The 18,687-nt window shown below is 37.3% G+C and overlaps 1 protein-coding gene across 1 annotated transcript in view; it reads right to left on the reverse strand.

Annotated features, from left to right (window-relative positions):
• cep112 (centrosomal protein 112) overlaps nucleotides 1-18,687 on the reverse strand; it is a 219,298-nt gene that overhangs the window by 130,553 nt on the left and 70,058 nt on the right. The window contains exons 14-17 of the mRNA XM_059347126.1: nucleotides 16,901-17,030; nucleotides 15,495-15,587; nucleotides 15,067-15,126; nucleotides 11,541-11,620 (exon numbers count right to left, since the gene is read on the reverse strand). Of these exons, the coding sequence (XP_059203109.1) occupies nucleotides 11,541-11,620; nucleotides 15,067-15,126; nucleotides 15,495-15,587; nucleotides 16,901-17,030 (363 nt within the window). The remainder of the gene's footprint in view (nucleotides 1-11,540; nucleotides 11,621-15,066; nucleotides 15,127-15,494; nucleotides 15,588-16,900; nucleotides 17,031-18,687) is intronic.

Below are 18,687 nucleotides of genomic sequence, written 5' to 3' on the forward strand. Positions count from 1 at the left end.
GTACTCTCACTGTTTATTGTTATTAGACATATATCTGTCCTAAAAGCACCTTTTATTTTGTTTAGAAATCTTGTTTTTAGTGCAGAAAGTCATAAATATATCACCAGACATGTAGCTGTGGCCCTCAGTACAACTACATGCATTTGAGCATGAAATCTTAAAAGTGCAGTGTAAAAATGCACAGAATTACTTCTTGCAATTAATGTTGGTCTGCTGTTCTTGCACTGAAAAAAAATAAATAAAACCACAGTAAGTGGTTATTTTACATTTGCTTATAACCTTTTGTATTCCTATTTATACTGTTTTACATGCATTTGAGCATGAAATATGTTAAGTTACTGCACTGAAGACAAATAGATACAAAATAAACAAATAGACTCAAAATTAACAAAAAAACAAACACAAAATGAACAAAAAAGACACAAAATGAACAAAAAAAGACGAAAAATGACAAAAAAAGACTGAAAATGAACAAAAAAAGACACAAAATGAACAAAAAAGACACAAAATGAACAAAAAAAGACACAAAATGACCAAAAACATGAAATCTTAAAAGTGCAGTGTAAAAATGCACTTAATTACTTCTTGCAATTTATGTTGGTCTGCTGTTCTTGCACTGAAAAAAATAGTTTTTTATTTGCTTCAAACCTTTTGTATTCCTATTTATAGTGTTATACATGCATTTGAGCATAAATATGTTAAGTTACTGCACAGTAAACATATTTAAAATTGCAGTTTCATCATATCTGGTTAAGTGCACCGTCCTATATGTGTCAATTCAAAATATTAATAAAACAATTTGATGATGATATACCAAGTAAAACTGGAGACAAGCTCAAATATATTTAGTATAAAATGATAGAACTGGATGGAACCCTCTTATATGTTAGATTTGAGATGATAGTGCTTTGAAAGTAAAAAATAGATTCAAAATCACATTTTATGTTGGACTAGAGGACTAAAAAAGACACAAAATGACCAAAAAAGACACAAAATGACTAAAAAAAGAAATAAAAAAGACACAAAATGCCTAAAAAAGACACAAAATGAACAAAAAAAGACACAAAATGACAAGACAAAATGACCAAAACAAACAGGAGAAGACACAAAAAGACTAAAAAAGACACAACAAAAAAAAACAAAATGACCAAAAAAGACACAACAAAAGACACAGACTTCATAGAGTTAATAATAAACAAAAAACTAAACTAAAAAAGAAGAGATCTTACTCGTGGCGTGGTTTGGAACAGGGTTTTTCCCCCTTCACTGTGCATTTAGATGCTATTTGGCTCCATGAATTATGCAAACTACAGCGTAATATGCTAAATCAACTCGGCACGAGTCCCTAAAGTAAACACACTGTATTAACATATCCCTGACATTTCACAATGGAAAAATTGAAGTTGGAAGCCCCAAAGACAATCTAACCGGATTGAGTTGTTTCAGCACATTAATTAACTGTAATAACAATACTGTCAGTGCATATTTGTAAGTAAGCTAGCTTATTGTAAAAAATGTCAACTCTACTTATGCATGATAGTCACGTAGGCATGGAGAGGCGTTTAACGCCATTACACCGTGATATGGAAATGTCACAATATCAATCAGGCGCGCATATGAAGTGAAACAAGACACAGAGATGAACAGATATGACAAATTACAGCTGAATGACAAAACGGCAGAATAGCTGTTAACATAGTAGAAACTTATCTGCCTCATAATCTCTCCATTTCATTCAAAATTAACAAAGAAACTCTGACTAGACGTGCTAAATTAGACTTCCCTGCAGTGGTAGCAGATGCTAAGATTAGCCTTACAGCCCAATTAACTATGAGCCCAAATACTAGAACAAACAGCTTTTATTGTTATTTATAATACCGTACTATAAAACTATACTATATAAACAGAACAATGCTGCTTCTTTCTTTCAACTTTAGCCTTTAGTTTTTTATAATATAATTTATGTAAGACATCATGTCCGCATGTCACGTTCTTTTTACAGGCATCTTGTTTTAAAACAAAACATCTACAGCATGGGTCTGAAACTGGTGGCCCGCGGGCCAATTGCGGCCCTCGTGACGATATTTTGTGGCCCCCACCTTGATATGAAAGTTTAATGTGAGTTTTATATGAATGGCACTTTACCGTGTTGTGTGTGGAAGGTCCCTTTAATTACTTTTTTTGTTCATTTTGTGTCTTTTTTTGATCATTTCCTTTCTTGTTTGTCATTTTGTGTCTTTTTTGTGTCATTTTGTATCTTTTTTTAATAATCGGGTGTCTTTTTTCGTAATTCTGTGTCTTTTTTTGGTCATATTGTGTCTTTTTTAAGTAATTTTTTGTCTTTTTTTAGCCTGGCTAACACCAGACCAAATCTCATTGGAGATTAGGTCTGGACATCTGCCGTTTATTTCTCCGTAGCGGAGGTGTGGTTTACGATCCTCCGGAGCCGTTTATTGGACGCTTAGAATGTCTATCAAAGCGTCTGTAGGTAGCTCTTAGCCAATCAGATCAGTTATACCAGATGACGTAGTAGAGCAACAGAGATGGATGTTTGTTGTGTGTGTGTCTGTGAGAGAGTGTTGCTTGCTGCTTTGCTTCTCCAGTTCTCGCTTTCTGCAAGATTATTTATTTTCACGCTTTATTCCCCCTCATGTCATTCTGCCACACACATCCACTGATTTTATGGGCAATAAACAAGCTGCTGCGGGTCTCTGGGGGCTCCGCTGTCCGCGGTAGCGGGGCTATTAGCCGCTAGCGATGCTAATAGCTATTAGCCGCTAGCGGCGCTAATAGCCGCTAGCGACGCTAATAGCCCCGCTACCATAACGCCGGTGATCTCAGCGGAGCCGCCGAGAGACCTTTCACCTTTCAACTTTCGCTCTAAACTATTTAAAACACCGTCTACAGCTAAAGAGAGTTTCGCGTCTGCAGCAGCCATGTTGGATCCGGAAAGCTTCCAAGTGCTGAGTAGGACGCGTCATCGTCTCACCGTCCCTCCCCGCTCTGTGATTGGATCCCTAAAACAGGGCTACAAAACTGGCTTGGTTGCCAGACCGTCTGGAGGTTCGAAATTAAATTCGAGCGCGCAAGGCAGTCTGGGTATACCCAGGCTAGTCTTTTTTGGTAATTCTGTGTCTTTTTTCTGTCATTTTCTGTCTTTTGTGTCTTTTTTGGGGTCATTTTCTGTCTTTTTTAAAATAATCTAGTGCTCTTGTTTGATAAGTCTGTGTATATTTTTGTCATTTTGTGTATTTTTTGTCATTTTATGTCTTTTTAAAGTAATTTAGTGTTTTTTCACTCATTTGGTGTCTTTTTTGTTCATTTTCTTTTTGGTAATTCTGTGTCTTTTTTGGTCATTTTGTGTCTTTTTTAAGTAACTTAGTTTTTTTCTGTCATTTTGTGTCTTTTCTTTTTAGTAATTTTGTGTCTTTTTTTGGTCATTTTGATACTGCCTCTAGTGGCCCCCAGGTAATTTGAGTTTGAGACCCCTGGTCTAGAACCATTAAAAAGACAGCAGGTGAATGTTTTCAACCAATTTAGTTTAAGCAATCAAAGTGGGAAGTTTGTGAAACTAATATTTCACCCTGGCAGTGATATTTTCTTGTTTTTTGACAAAACAACAATAAACAAGAGTATCTGACGATGAAACTGCCTTTAACTCTGACAACCTTGACTATGGTTCCCAGTTAAAGCTCTCTTTACAAACATCCTTTTGTCAGGTTTGTGGTATCGAACCGGCGCTTAACCCATCTCCATCCTGCTCTTTCAGTGCCGTTGCCATGGGAGTAAATATTGAGCCTCGCTGAAGCTTTTCAATATTCAGGATCCATACCTCCACCTGCTCCTGCCCCTCAACAATAACTGGGGTTGCAGGCTGCTCGGCTACCTCTGGTCCCACTCCGGACCACCACCACCACCACCACCACCACCCCCGCTTCCCTCCATCCCTCCTGTCATGGGAGAGGAATGCTGAGAAAGATAAGACCACTTCAAAGACACACACAGATGTAGGGTATGCATGTGCACACACACACACAAAGTAACATGAAAGACCATACTGGGTGCATCCTACACCTTTAAGAGTAGACGAGGCTCTATCTCATGCTAGCATGTGGACGTGCTGCACAAACACCACGCAAGAAACAATGACACACAGGCCCACACAGACACACACACACACACACACACACACACACACTTAATTAAAGGGGAACATTTATCATGTTCACTTTCAGGTTCATACTTGTATTTTGGGTTTCTACTTCAACGTGTTTACATGCTTTAATGTTAAAAAACACATTGTTATTCATTGTCATTGTTATTATTGTTGTTTCTCAGAGCCTGTTTGTGTTTTTTCCACAGACTAGAGAGCCACGGAGACTGTGGCCGCTGTCAATACCTGTGCACAACGCCAGCAGCTGATCATAAGCAAACCAGCATGGCTAATTATGCATAGCTTCTCCGCTGATCATAAACATAGTGATTGTGAATTAACCGGCATCACTAACTGTGCACAGAGTGTCCTGGTGTTGTTGTAAACAAACAGAGATCGCTAAGTGAACACCTCCTGCAGCAGCACATACACACTGTACTGTTACAGAGCTAACTGTTAGCCTGTTAGCACTGTACTATTGTGCATGTCATTACGCGACACCAGACTGCACTATGAAAGGACAGAATATTACTTTGCCTTTGCGGGATCACTATTAACGCCCTAAGCCGAAGATCTGGCACAGATCTTAACAGCAGTATAGCAGGATTTGCGGGACCACACTATGAAAGGAGCTTATGTTTATCGTCGCTTGTGACTACTCGCTACTTCGCCGGCTTTTTTAAATGGCGCGTGTTGTTGCACTGTGGAACCAGTTTTCCCTGCCGAGAGTCGGTTCTAGCCGAAACGTGGAGAACTGGTCCGAGATTAGTCACCCAAGCCCAAACTGGTCCCTGAACTGCCTTGGTGGCAAAGGGGTGTCAGTGTTTCCAGTTAATCTGCATTGGTACTCTTGGCTTTTCTGCACTGTCATTGCAGCCAGGGAACGACTTCGACCTATTGTTTATATGCATAGTTTCTGATTTCTGGGCTGTGTTCGTTTCTCTCAGGGAATGAGCTTTTGATAACTTTCACAGTATTTATATAGCACCTACACATACTTTATAACCACAAAAACCTGCCTTTTTACAATTTGGGGGCTTTCATTTTCTACAAAAAGAAATGTTTTCACTTCTCATGAAGTGATTGCTACATCAAACAGCAGCTTGGTGGTGGGCTGTGCATGTGTACAGAACGCACGAAAGTGAAACATTAGCTTCAAAGCAAGAAACTTTAAATTAACAGGATTATGACTGAAGGAATGGTTTGGTGTAAACCCCACACACCATGACACATCCCATCCACGGTAGTATGAGTGTGTTCACAGGCTTGGACAGCCAGTGAGTAGCCTCTCATAAAAACTGAGCGTGCTTTCCCTCCAGCTGCCTAAAGCTGATGCCACTCCAAACTGTAAACGATCAAACTGAAGCACAAGTTGAGCTGCACAGACATAGTCAGAGTTTGCACCACACCTTAGCAGGCACATGGTTTTGATAAAGCCAGCTGGGTGCCAAGCTGCAGGAAGGAGGACTGAAATGGTATGAGTTAGAGAGAGAGAAAAAAAAAAAGACACAGGGAGAGGAATATCATAATCTAGAAATAAACCAGCTGTTTTTCCTTTTCTACTTTAAACATTCAGGTGATTTTCTGATGTTTTTAAATTGTGATTTGGAGGTCACTGTTGCAAAAGCAGGCAAGCTGTTCCCCAGATGAGCTGCCTCTCCCCCTTTTCTCCCCCCTCTGTGGCACATCTCTCCATCTCTATGCTAATGCCCTGTAATGATCTGAGGCACGTCGGGATGAAAGAAGAGGAGAGAAACTTGTTCTCCGCACAAGCTTTGTAGTGCTTTTCTGTTGTTGTTGCTATAGTAACACAGACCTGGAACTCAAATTGACGCATGCTTATTTGCATGGCAGGACAGGGTGATTTCTTTTATTTTTTTTTTAATATACTGGAAAGAAAGAGTAGGTGTGAACCATATGAAGAAAGGGGTGTGGACAATAGATATATGCTCCATACAAACAACCAAAAATCACTGCTTGCTCTTACAAAGTCAAAGTTACACTGTTCAAAGCATTTTGCAAACCCCTGTATGCTGCACGTTTGTGGTGCAACTACAAGGTGAACAGCATGCACAAACTGAAGGAGGCTTATAATGATGCTTTGTGATTACTGTTAAATAAGCCAAGATGGCACAGTGCAAGCCAGCTATTTGTTAGCCTGGGTGTGCCCACCTGTGAAGCGATTTTACGTAATCTGATGTATACATTTATGAGTCGCCTTGTCCGAAAATAATGTGATTGTTGCTCTAACTCAGTGGTTCCCAACCTTTGTCTTAAGGGACCCACATTTTTACCATTGTAAACTTTGGCGACCCCCCCATTGTCCATTTCTTCTATGTAGCCTCTGTTGTTAGGTGAGGTTACTAATAGGTGAGGTTACCGCTCTGTGAGGTTACCACTAGGTGAGATTATCGCTAGGTGAGGCTACCACTAGGTGAGGTTACCCCTAGGTGAGGTTACCGCTAGGCGAGGTTACCACTAAGTCAGGTTACCTCTAGGTGAGGTTATCGCTAGGTGAGGTTACCGCTAGGTGAGGTTACCACTAGGTGAGGTTACCACTAGGTGAGGTTACCGCTAGGTGAGGTTATCGCTAGGTGAGGTTACCACTAGGTGAGGTTATCGCTAGGTGAGGTTATCGCTAGGTGAGGTTACCGCTAGGTGAGGTTACCACTAGGTGAGGTTACCTGTGTATACTGCAGGAGGGATGTTACACATGTCCTTATTCTCGCGTTATAGCCTTTATTTTGAAACTTTTCTATTGTGATTTTTCTATTTAAATAAATGAATAAATGTTTAATGTCGCCCTTATTTAGTTGTTTTTGTCCCACTAATGAATTAAATGCTGACTCATCTATATTTAACACATTAGATTTATTACATCCCTTAAAATCAAATGGGCTTTGTGACCCCCCGTTGATGTTTTTGTCTGCTGTGTAATTTATTTCCTGTATTCTTCCTGTTTTTAATATCGCGTCTCCTATGGACCCTGAGTCTTGAATAAAATTTGATTGATTGATAATCTGTTGTTGTCATAAAATATCAAAATATTACTAACAAGTCTAGGTCGATATTGTGTGGATCAACAAACACATCATAAAACAGTGCACATAGTATCTGCAGACGTGTTGAGCAATTCTTGTTTAATTTCATCATCCATCCTCCCATCTTCACACACACACACACACACACACACACACACACACACACACACACACAAACACACACACACACACACACACCCCTGCGTGCGGTCTTGCTTTGACTTTGAAGTTCTCCTGGATCGCCTTTAAAGGCCGTCAGTGTTGCCACGACAGCAGGCAGGTAGACATCAGACTGCACGTTGTGTGTGTGTGTGTGTGTGTGTGTGTGTGTGTGTGTGAAGCCTGAGTACTTAATTAGCTAAGAGCCCGATGGGCCACTTGCCGTTTCTCAGTGTTTAACACTAAACGAGGGAATGACTGGCTCGTTACTGATACTAACAACAAGGATAATTTATGCACAAACGGATCCGTCTGCTGTGTTTAAGCTCGTCCTCTGTTGCCGGGCTGACAATGACAAGCGCAACAAACAATAAGCAGCCACAACCATCAATGTCCCTTTGCGATCTTTACGCTGAATACTAAACTGCAAAAATGTGTTTTCATGTTGTTTCACACTGACAGAAACACAAAGGAACAGTAATAATAACCATGTCCTACAGCTTAATACAATTTCTCATTCAGGAAAATGATTTATCCTTGTTTTTAGAGGGCACTTAAAAAGTGTTTGGCTAAGACACAAAGTTCCTTGAGCTATTGATTGGGACCCAAGAAAACAAAAAAAGGCACCCGGTTCTCTTTAATCCACTGCCTCTGGGTTGCTGTTATATAGTGACAAACAGTTGAGAAGCTCTCAAGAGGGGCGATGGCACTGTGACTGGCCCTGGCTGTGTATGGCTGCAGCTGAATGGACCTTGTTGTGTTTAATTGTGCGGAACACATTCTAGATTCGCCAGGGAAAAACTGTAATCTGCTTGAGACCAAGTAATGTGGTCCTGTATGGCAGCTATTCTCAACCTCAGGGTCCCGACCCCAATTGGAGTCGCGAGATGATTTCTGGGGGTCGCCAAATCATTTTGGAAGTCAGCTCTGTCTCCACTGTGTAAAAGTGTTCATGTGTTTTAGTCTTTTTGGTCATTTAATGTCTTTTTTTAGTCATTTTGTGTCTTTTTTTGATCATTTTGTGGTCAATTTGTGTCTTTTTGGTCATTTTGTTTCCTTTTTTTGGTCATTTTGTGTCTTTTGTTGGTCATTTTTTTGTCTTTTTTGATCATTTTGTTTCCTTTTTGTTGGTAATTTTTTGTCTTTGTGGTCATTTTGTGTCTTTTTTGGTCATTTTGTGTCTTTTTTTGGTCATTTTGTGTCTTTTGTTGGTCATTTTTTTGTCTTTTTTGATCATTTTGTTTCCTTTTTGTTGGTAATTTTTTGTCTTTATGGTCATTTTGTGTCTTTTTTGATAATTTTGTGGTCATTTTGTGTCTTTTTTGGTCATTTTGTTTCCTTTTTTGGTCAGTTTGTGTCTTTTCTGGTCAATCTGTGTCTTTCTTTGTCATTTTGTTTCCTTTTTTTGGTCATATTATGTCTTTGTTTAGTCATTTTGTATCTTTTTTTGGTCATTGTGTGTCTTTTTTTTGGTCATTTTGTGTCTTTTTTGGTCAATTTGTGTCTTTTTGTGTCTTTTTTTGGTCATTTTGTATCTTTTATGGTCACTTTGTGTCTTTTTTTGATCATTTTGTGGTCAATTTGTGTCTTTTTTTGTCATTTTGTTTCCTTTTTTGGTCATTTTGTGTCTTTTTTTTGTCATTTTGTGTCTTTTTTGGTCATTTTGTGTCTTTTTTGGTCAGTGTGTGTCTTTTCTGGTCAATTTGTGTCTTTTTTGGTCATTTTGTTTCCTTTTTTTTGGTCATATTATGTCTTTGTTTAGTCATTTTGTATCTTTTTTTGGTCATTGTGTGTCCTTTTTTGCTTAATTTTAATATAATGGTAGGGGAAACACTGAGCTTTAACATGTTTTAAATTGTTTTTCCTCATCCCCAAGTTTAGTAAAATGTACTTTAAATATTTCTATGGCATGTCATGACGTTTCTATCTTTTCAGTTTCAGTACCACTGTATTTCCCTCACAGTGTGATGAGTTTATTTGTGTAGAGAGCACAGGATTAGGTCTGCTAGTTTTCTTCAGGACATCACAAATGCTTATCACATGTAAAGCTGTGATCAGTATGACTTCTCACCACAGTTACCAGGCTCCCGACTCTACCGGTACGACTCACAGTTATAAAAAAAGATCAAAGAGAGTGTGCAAGGGTTAGCTTGTTAAAGCCAAACTCCACCTTAAATCAGAATTCATACACACTGTTCCTATGATCAAAGACTCAAGTCAGCGGACTTAAACAACTCTCTAATAAAGTGTAAAGCCACAAAGTCAAGGCTCAAATGTGTGATACTAATAAGTGTTGGAAATTTCATGACCAAAGGGGAAAATAAAGTAATAACACAGAACATTCGTACATAAAACTGTCAAATAACCCTGGGCACAATCGCTCTGTTTATGTTTTGGTGATATTCTTAGATTATGATCGGGTTTGTGTTATGTTTGCACATACACACAAACACACTCCTTGGCTGTATTCATTGATTTGTAGTATTCAGCTCGAGATAATTCAACTCTGCAGTACATACACACACAATGTTTGACATGGTGACGGTGTGTCTACCATTATGTCAAACAACAGGAAGGTGGAGGACCACACACACATCACAGATGATTTTAGAGCTCACTAATATGATTCATGTAAAGTGTATATCAATTAATTTCTATTCAGACTTCAAAGAGATCAGCTATTGAGTCTTTTGTTTGCTGCATCTGTAAAATAGACGGTGTATAAAGATGGATGACGTGTCTGCACTTTTTTTCCCAATTTACAAAAATGAAGCCAAAATATGTCGGATACAGAGGCGGCCATCTTGGATATTTGAAGCCAGAGTCTTTGTAGTGGTGATCGGCTGGTGGAGTCGTGGTACCGAGGTCCCGACGCGACACCTGCACGACCGATCCTGAGTCAATCCCAGCTGGTAATCATGATGTTACACTCCAAGTAGAACTTAACTTATTGGAAACTAACACGTAAACAAACATCAGTGTAATAATAACTACCTAAAATTGAAGAAACCATATTTGGGAAAAATTTATTTGATGTGTACTTTGATTTTGTTTGTTTGGCTCATAACCTAGCCTGTCGCACATTAGCCAGTCACGTTAGCCGGTCACGTTAGCTCTTCAAATTAGCCGGTTGCACATTAGCCGGTTGCACATTAGCTGGTCACACATTAGCCAGTCACGTTAGCCGTTCACATTAGTCGGTCACATTAGCCGGTTGCACATTAGCCGGTCACGTTAGCCGTTCACATTAGCCGGTTGCACAGTAGCTGGTCACGTTAGCTGGTCACGTTAGCCTCTCGCACATTAGCCGGTCATGTTAGCCATTCACATTAGCCATTTGCACATTAGCCGGTCACGTTAGCCGTTCACATTAGCCGGTTGCACATTAGCCAGTCACGTTAGCCGTTCACATTAGCCGGTCACGTTAGCCAGTCGCATTAGCTGGTCGCACATTAGCCGGTCACAAATTTGCCGTTCATATTAGCCAGTTGCACATTAGCCGGTCGCACATTAGCCAGTCACGTTAGCCTGTCACATTAGCCGGTTGCACATTAGCCGGTCACATTAGCCAGTCGCATTAGCTGGTCGCACATTAGCCGGTCACAAATTTGCCGTTCATATTAGCCGGTTGCACATAAGCCGGTCACATTAGCCAGTCGCATTAGCCGGTCGCACATTAGCCAGTCGCATTAGCTGGTGGCACATTAGCTAGTCACACATTCGCTGTTCACATTAGCCGGTCACACATGAGCCGGTCACACTAGCCGGTCGCGTTAGCCTGTCGCGTTAACTGGTCAATAGCGACGGCACAAAGTGTCAAACTGAGGTCAACAGAAAGGCGCCATATTAACCCACTGAAACGACGCATATCTCCACCCAGTGTTGAGGAGGAGGACACGTTCCCGACAGTTATTCAGTTTTCTCAGTTGCATGTAAACTGGGACAAGGACAGAAGTCCTATTAGTCGGCAAATCGTTTTTTAAGCATAGCTCGATTAAACTGTGCATGTAAACACACTGTATGATTTGATATAGCATTTTTGAATAATAACTCTGTAATCAGTTTTAAATAAAAAGGATTTCTGTTAGATTCAAATGTAAAACAGACACTGTACAATTTCAAAAAACAGACACTTAAATGTTTCACTGCAACAAATAACACTTTTAGTTTGGCCTTTCTCACTGTACCTGAGTGCATCTTCCAGTTTGGCTATCTTCCTCTTAGCCTCTGTTCTGTCTTTTTCTGCTTCACTGTGGATTGCCAAAACCTGAGGGAAAGAGAGAGTGAGGGTAAAAGCAAGAGACAGCCAGAAAGAGACGAGGGGTGCAAGTGAGTGCAAGAGCAGACATCATCAAACATCACTCAACAAAACTCTCCTGCCTGTGACCTTGTGCATCTGCTCTCCTCTCTTCTCTCTATCACCCCATCAAAAGCTCCATCTGAGTCTATCTGCCTGCACAGAGGGCCTCTCACTCTGGATCTGTGGCAGCCACATGGGCTCTTCTTGTGTCCAGATACCAGACTCTGGCCTCCTACACGTGTCTCATTTACCACTCCTGACGAGTGGAAAGAGACATTTTTTCCAGGGGAAAGAAAAAGGAAAATGAAAAAACCTTTGCTTTCATTGTTTACATCAGGGGTCTCAAACTCAAATTACCTGGGGGCCGCTGGAGGTAGTATCAAAATGACCAAAAAAAGACACAGAATTACTAAAAAAAAGAAAAAATGACAGAAAAATAACTACATTACTTAAAAAAGACACAAAATTACAAAAAAGACATAAAATGACCAAAAAATACACAGAAATACCAAAAAGACACAAAATTATTTAAAAAAGACACAAAATTCCAAAAAAACATACACAATTATTTAAAAAAAACTGAAAATGACAGAAAAATAGCTAAATTACTTAAAAAAGACAAGATTACAAAAAGACACAGAATTACGAAAAAGACACAAAATGACCAAAAAATACACAGAATTACCAAAAAAGACACACAATTATCTCAAAACAACACAAAATGACACAAAATGACCAGAAAAAAGACATAAATTACCAAAAAAGACACAAAATGATCCAAAAATGACCAAAAAAAATAGACAAAATTATTGAAAAAGACACACAATTATTAAAAAAGACACAAAATTATTTTAAAAAAGTAATTAAAGGGACCTTCCACACAACACGGTAAAGTGCCATTCATATAAAACTCACATTAAACTTTCATATCAAGGTGGGGGCCACAAAATATCATCACGAGGGCCACAATTGGCCCACGAGTTTGAGACCCCTGGTTTACATCTTATGTCCCCATCCAGCAGGTGAATAAAGGGAAAGATTATTACAAGGACGGAGTAAAAAACAGAGGAAACATCAAAACTATAGAGCAGACTTTCCTCCAGAGGAGCTTAATTTAAATTGCCCCCGACCCTGAATGAAGTGCACAGGGGCCTGTTAAGTTGTTGCAGGTGTATCAGTGAGAGGGGCCCGTCTCTGGGTCTCTGGGTCTCTGGGTCTCTGGGTGTGCCAGCCAGTTAGAGCTGTGGACCTTTGAAGATGACCCAGGTGCAGCTGGTCTTTAAAACCTGACTTTCACCTTAGAAGTCTGGCTCGGAGCGGTCTGGTCCAGCTCAGACTGGTAACAGTGGTCTCTTCTCTCTATGGTTTACAGCTGCTCCACCGCTTTGAAGAGGGTCTCTCAAGTAAAGGCAATTAAGTGTAGGACCATGTACACTGTAAAAAACAGTTTTACACTGTAAAAAATGTCTGTAGATTTTATGGTGAAAAACTGCTAAAAAAAAAGATAAATGGGTTAATTCAGCTTCAGTAACAATGAAACACTGTAAACGTATATATCAGCCAAAACTGTATTTTCTATAGTTTTGTTTTTTGAAAAATACATTACTCCACTGTAAAATACAGTGTAATATGTATTTAATGTAATATATATATATATACAAGGCATCACTATAATTTTTGTCATTTTTTAAATTTTTCTTTTGTAAAAATACTTTTTCTCACTGTTAAATGTACTAAACAACAACCATATCTCTAACAAAAATATACTGTAATATTTAATGATAAAATCTTTAATTCATGCAGCATTTATAAAGCATTTTCTTGTCTTTTATTTATTGATTTGGGATGGTTTTGTGATTTTGGTGTTGTTGTTCTTTTTCTATTCTTTTTCAATGTTTGTCTATTGGTGATTTATGTTGTGTTTTGTTTAAATAAATAAAAAAATAAAAAAAAGTATTTTCTTGTCAATTACATGGCAAAAAAGCATTTCTATTGATGGAAAAACGTTTTATTTATACAGTAAAAAATGGAATAAAATGGCAAAATATACTGTAATATGTAATGATAAAATCTTTAATTTATGCAGCATTTAAAGTATTTTCTTGTCAATTATATGGCAAAAAAAGTGTTTCTTTTGATGGAAAAACGCTTAATTTATACAGTAAAAAATGGAATAAAATGGCAATCTTAGACGTGAAATCAACAGTGCTAATATCTTTTTACCGTTATATTAGAAAAAGTTGCACCGTATTTATTACGGTAAAGTTCTGGCAACCACAGCTGCCGTTTTTTTTACCGTGAAAACAACAGTTCTTTTTTTACAGTGTATACAGTATATACTTCAATGAGAAAAATTGCCCTTGTGAATGTCCTCTTTTGCAGACTCTGCAAGTTTATTCATATTGCTTCTAACTTCCATTCTAAACTTTCTTTGCTTGATAACTCTAATGCTAAATTATGCATTTTCCATCCTCCTCTTTCTTCTTTTCCAAAGCCTTCATCTACCTGTTAATCACAGCTCTGATTTTACGAGACCAGACATAAAATCTAAAAGTAAAGGGAACCAAAAAAGGAACATGTGACTGTGAGCTTTGATCTCCACTTGACCGTAATAACTTTGTCCAGAGCTGTTTTAATGCAGCGACAGAAGCTATGGAGCTCAGAGGATCGCTTTTCCTCAACTACACACTCTACCTTTTTCTCAGTTGATCTAAAAAAAAGACACAAAATGACGGATAAAGACACGAAAATACTAAAAAAAAAAAAAAAAAAGACAGAAAAATAACTAAATTACTTAAAAAAGACACAAAATGGCCAAAAAAGACACAAAATACTAAAAAAAGACACAAAATGAAAGAAAAATAACTAAATTACTTCAAAAAAGACACAAAATTACAAAAAAAGACAAAAATACTAAAAAAAAGACAAAAAATGACCAAAAAATACACAGAATTACCAAAAAAAAGACACAAAATGACCAAAAAATACACAGAATTACCAAAAAAGACACAAAATTATTTTTAAAAAAGACACAAAATGACCAAAAAAAGACACAAAATTACTAAAAAAGACACAAAATGATTTAAAAAGACACAAAATGACCAAAAAATACACAGAATTACCACAAAAATACACAAAATGATTTAAAAAAAGACACAAAATGAGACAAAAAGACGCAAAATGACCAAAAAAAGACACAAAATGACAGAAAAATAACTAAATTACTTAAAAAGACACAAAATTACTAAAAAAAAAAGACACAAATCTAAAAGTAAAGGGAACCAAAAAGGAAAACATGTGACTGTGAGCTTTGATCTCCACTTGACCGTAATAACTTTGTCCAGAGCTGTTTTAATGCAGCGACAGAAGCTATGGAGCTTAGAGGATCGCTTTTCCTGCAGTACATACACTACCTTTTTCTCACAGTTGATCTGCACTTCATCTTTTTCCTGCTGAAACTTCATCTCTTGATCCTGAAAGGAAGCAGAGGTGAAATGATACCGTGTGGCAGAGCTGACACATCCACAGAGTGGAAAAAGAAAGAACGTAGCCTTGGGGTCTAAGAAGTGAAGTCAATGGAAAGTGCCTTAAAACTGCATTCTTTCTTTCTTCGCCACTGGTTACAAAGAGCAGTTAGATTGTGTAGAAGGCCATGAGAAAATGACGCTACTTTTTACTTGATTAATTGCCTCAGTAAATATTCTCCAAGTTTTAAGTCTTCTTATGCACACAAGATGTTCATTTTGTAAATCATGGTTCCGTTTGGATTAAAATAGACAATATTATACCGGTATATTTTTTTAATGAGTAAAAAAAATGCATATTATCACCCAAGTCTTACTCTAACTTGTTGGTGTCTCCTGTGTTCACTGTCCAGGAGCTGCTGTTTCAGTAGAGCGACACTTTTCTCTAAATCCTCCATCACCTCAGACGCCTGAAAGACAGAAACAAAGAAGACATTGGTAAAAAAAAAAGAAGCACTTAGCGTGCATCAATTAACCCTTTGATGCACAACATGGTCTAAAGTGACTGAGTTTTTATGTTCTATATCTTTGCAATAAATTATTTTCATCATTCAGTTTTCCAGGTTTTCCTCAATTAGTTTGTTTTTGATCATCATACATCCTAATTTTATGTTTTCCTTTAGTCATTTTTGAATAAAATCCCTTTTTGTGTCACTACTCTTTTAATGCACAACATGGGTCAAAAATGACCCATATCCATTTTAGTAGCTTGCTAAGATAAATACTTAGCTAACTTCTTGGCTAGGTATTTAGCTAAGTAGCTTGCTAAGCTAAATACTTAGCTAATTTCTTGGCTAAGTATTTCGCTAAGTAGCTTGTTAAGCTAACTACTTAGCTAACTTCTTGGCTAAGTATTTCGCTAAGTAGCTTGTTAAGCTAACTACTTAGCTAACTTCTTGGCTAAGTAGCTTGCTAAGCTAAATACTTAGCTAATTTCTTGGCTAAGTATTTCGCTAAGTAGCTTGTTAAGCTAACTACTTAGCTAACTTCTTGGCTAAGTATTTCGCTAAGTAGCTTGTTAAGCTAACTACTTAGCTAACTTCTTGGCTAAGTATTTAGCTAAGTAGCTTGCTAAGCTAAATACTTAGCTAATTTCTTGGCTAAGTATTTAGCTAAGTAGCTTGCTAAGCTAAATACTTAGCTAATTTCTTGGCTAAGTATTTAGCTAAGTAGCTTGTTAAGCTAACTACTTAGCTAACTTCTTGGCTAAGTATTTCGCTAAGTAGCTTGCTAAGCTAACTATTTAGCTAACTTCTTGGCTAAGTATTTAGCTAAGTAGCTTGCTAAGCTAACTACTTAGCTAACTTCTTGGCTAAGTATTTAGCTAAGTAGCTTGCTAAGCTAACTACTTAGCTAACTTCTTGGCTAAATATTTAGCTAAGTAGCTTGCTAAGCTAACTACTTAGCTAACTTCTTGGCTAAATAATTAGCTTAGCAAGCTACTTAGCCAAGTAGTTAGCTATATATTAATACCAAAACTTTTTTTCTATGTATGAGAAGCAAAATGGAAATAATGATCTGTTGTTATCAAAAACAAGATATTTAAAGAATACTTGGAATATTCAATCATAAAATAAGTAGATATCAAAAGATAGAGCACAGAAACACACAGCAGCATTAAATAACATGAAGGGAATGAATGAGGGTCATTTTTGACCCATGTTGTGCATTAGAAGGTGTTTATATGTTGTGCATCAAAGGGTTAAGGGAGAGCTCTATGGACCTTAGCAGCAGATAAAACATGTTCCTGGTGTAAGTGGCTCATGTCTGTCTCATGGTTGGCTTGGAGCTTCTGGACGTTCTCCTCGTGTTGCTCCTTCTGCTGCTCCTTCTCTTTCTGAAGAGTCAGATTTCTGTGGACGAGACGGAAACTGGGCCGTTTACACGTCATCAAATTGTATTTTACATTAGCAGAACTTAAAACTATTTTTTTTTTTTGATTAACGAAGAAATTTAAACTGGCACAAGTCATGATAGTATATTGAATAAATAGGCATAATTTGTGTGTCATCCAAACTCAATAAAATAACAATTACAAGTAAAAAGTCCAACAGTATCTCAGAACTTTATTTTTTTATTTCACAACGATATATACACTACAGGCCAAAAGTTTGGAGGCAATATCAAATTTGTACAAAAAAAGATTTTCATTGCTTTACTTTGCAACAAATTAAACATGATTATTATATAAAGAGTCACTTATTAAAACACATGTTGACTCTTGTTGGTCTTTGGGTTTTTATTGCTTAGACTTTGTGTTTCCTTCTTTCCTTAATGTATAAATCTGAACTCTTGTTTCTTTTGTCAGAGATATGAACACAGTTGAGATTTATTGGGATTTTTGTCTCCAAACTCTCAAAAGCCAAAGAGATTAAGGTGAATAATGCAAACTGTGATTTGTTTTGTTTTTTTACTTTTGAACTGAAGTTGTGACTCTTCCAAATCTTCTCAACCCTAAAACTAAGCCCTTCTTTTCTTTTGGTAACATTTATTCACCAATAGGTGAAAATGTCAATGGAAAAAGTCAATGGAGGAAAATGGTTCAATTCAATAAAGGTAAACACATCCAGAAATACAGAGAATACACACTGGATTTTAAGACAAACGACGTTGTGAACTGAAATTTAAGTTGCTTCCAAACTTTTGGCCTGTAGTGTATGTTTAACCCATTTAAGGCGGGAAAGCTTTACGGCATTTCTACCATTAAAACCGGGGGTGCTGTTTCGTTATTCTACCATTAAAGCCGGGAAAGCGGATATATCGTTTTGTAGTATTAGTCGCACAAAATGACTAAAAAAGACACAAAATGACCAAAAAAAGACACAAAAAGACACAAAATGACTAAAAAAGACACAAAATGACCAAACAAAGACACAAAAAGACTAAAAAAAGACACAAAATGATTTAAAAAAAGACACAAAATGAGAATACATGTGGGAGTGTCACAATGCATCATGGGACTTTTCCAGAACTTTGAAATCATGACGGAAGATAGCGGAGGAGCTCAGAAGTAAGTGACGGAAGAGATCTTGATGAAAACAGCGCCGATCATTTAATTGCTGACTTTGAACCCTCGGAACCAATCGACCGGGATTTATGGATGAGGAATATGTTTTTAGACGACATATTTTCACTGAAGAACAGACAGATTTGTGGCCATCTGGAGATAATAATAATATTAATAATAATATATTATTATTATTATTATTATTATTACTTTATGCGTCGTTGAGTACCCTGAAAAGTGCAATATAGATTAAATGTATTATTATTATTATGTATTATCATTATTATTATTATTATTATGATTATTATTATTATTATGTTTTATTACAGTAGGCTAATGAGAACTATGTCTTGTTCTTCCAGTGGTCATATCATGTTTGCATCTTGCTAATGGGCATGTATTAGTATTATGCATAGGATTTTTAGTCAGTCAAATGTAACATTTGCTGAGTTTGTTGATTTTTAAAAAAAAATTTATTGAAAGTTTGGACAAATAAACTCAAC

Source organism: Centropristis striata, chromosome 13, assembly GCF_030273125.1.
Source record: "Centropristis striata isolate RG_2023a ecotype Rhode Island chromosome 13, C.striata_1.0, whole genome shotgun sequence".
Taxonomy (NCBI): Eukaryota; Metazoa; Chordata; class Actinopteri; order Perciformes; family Serranidae; genus Centropristis; species Centropristis striata.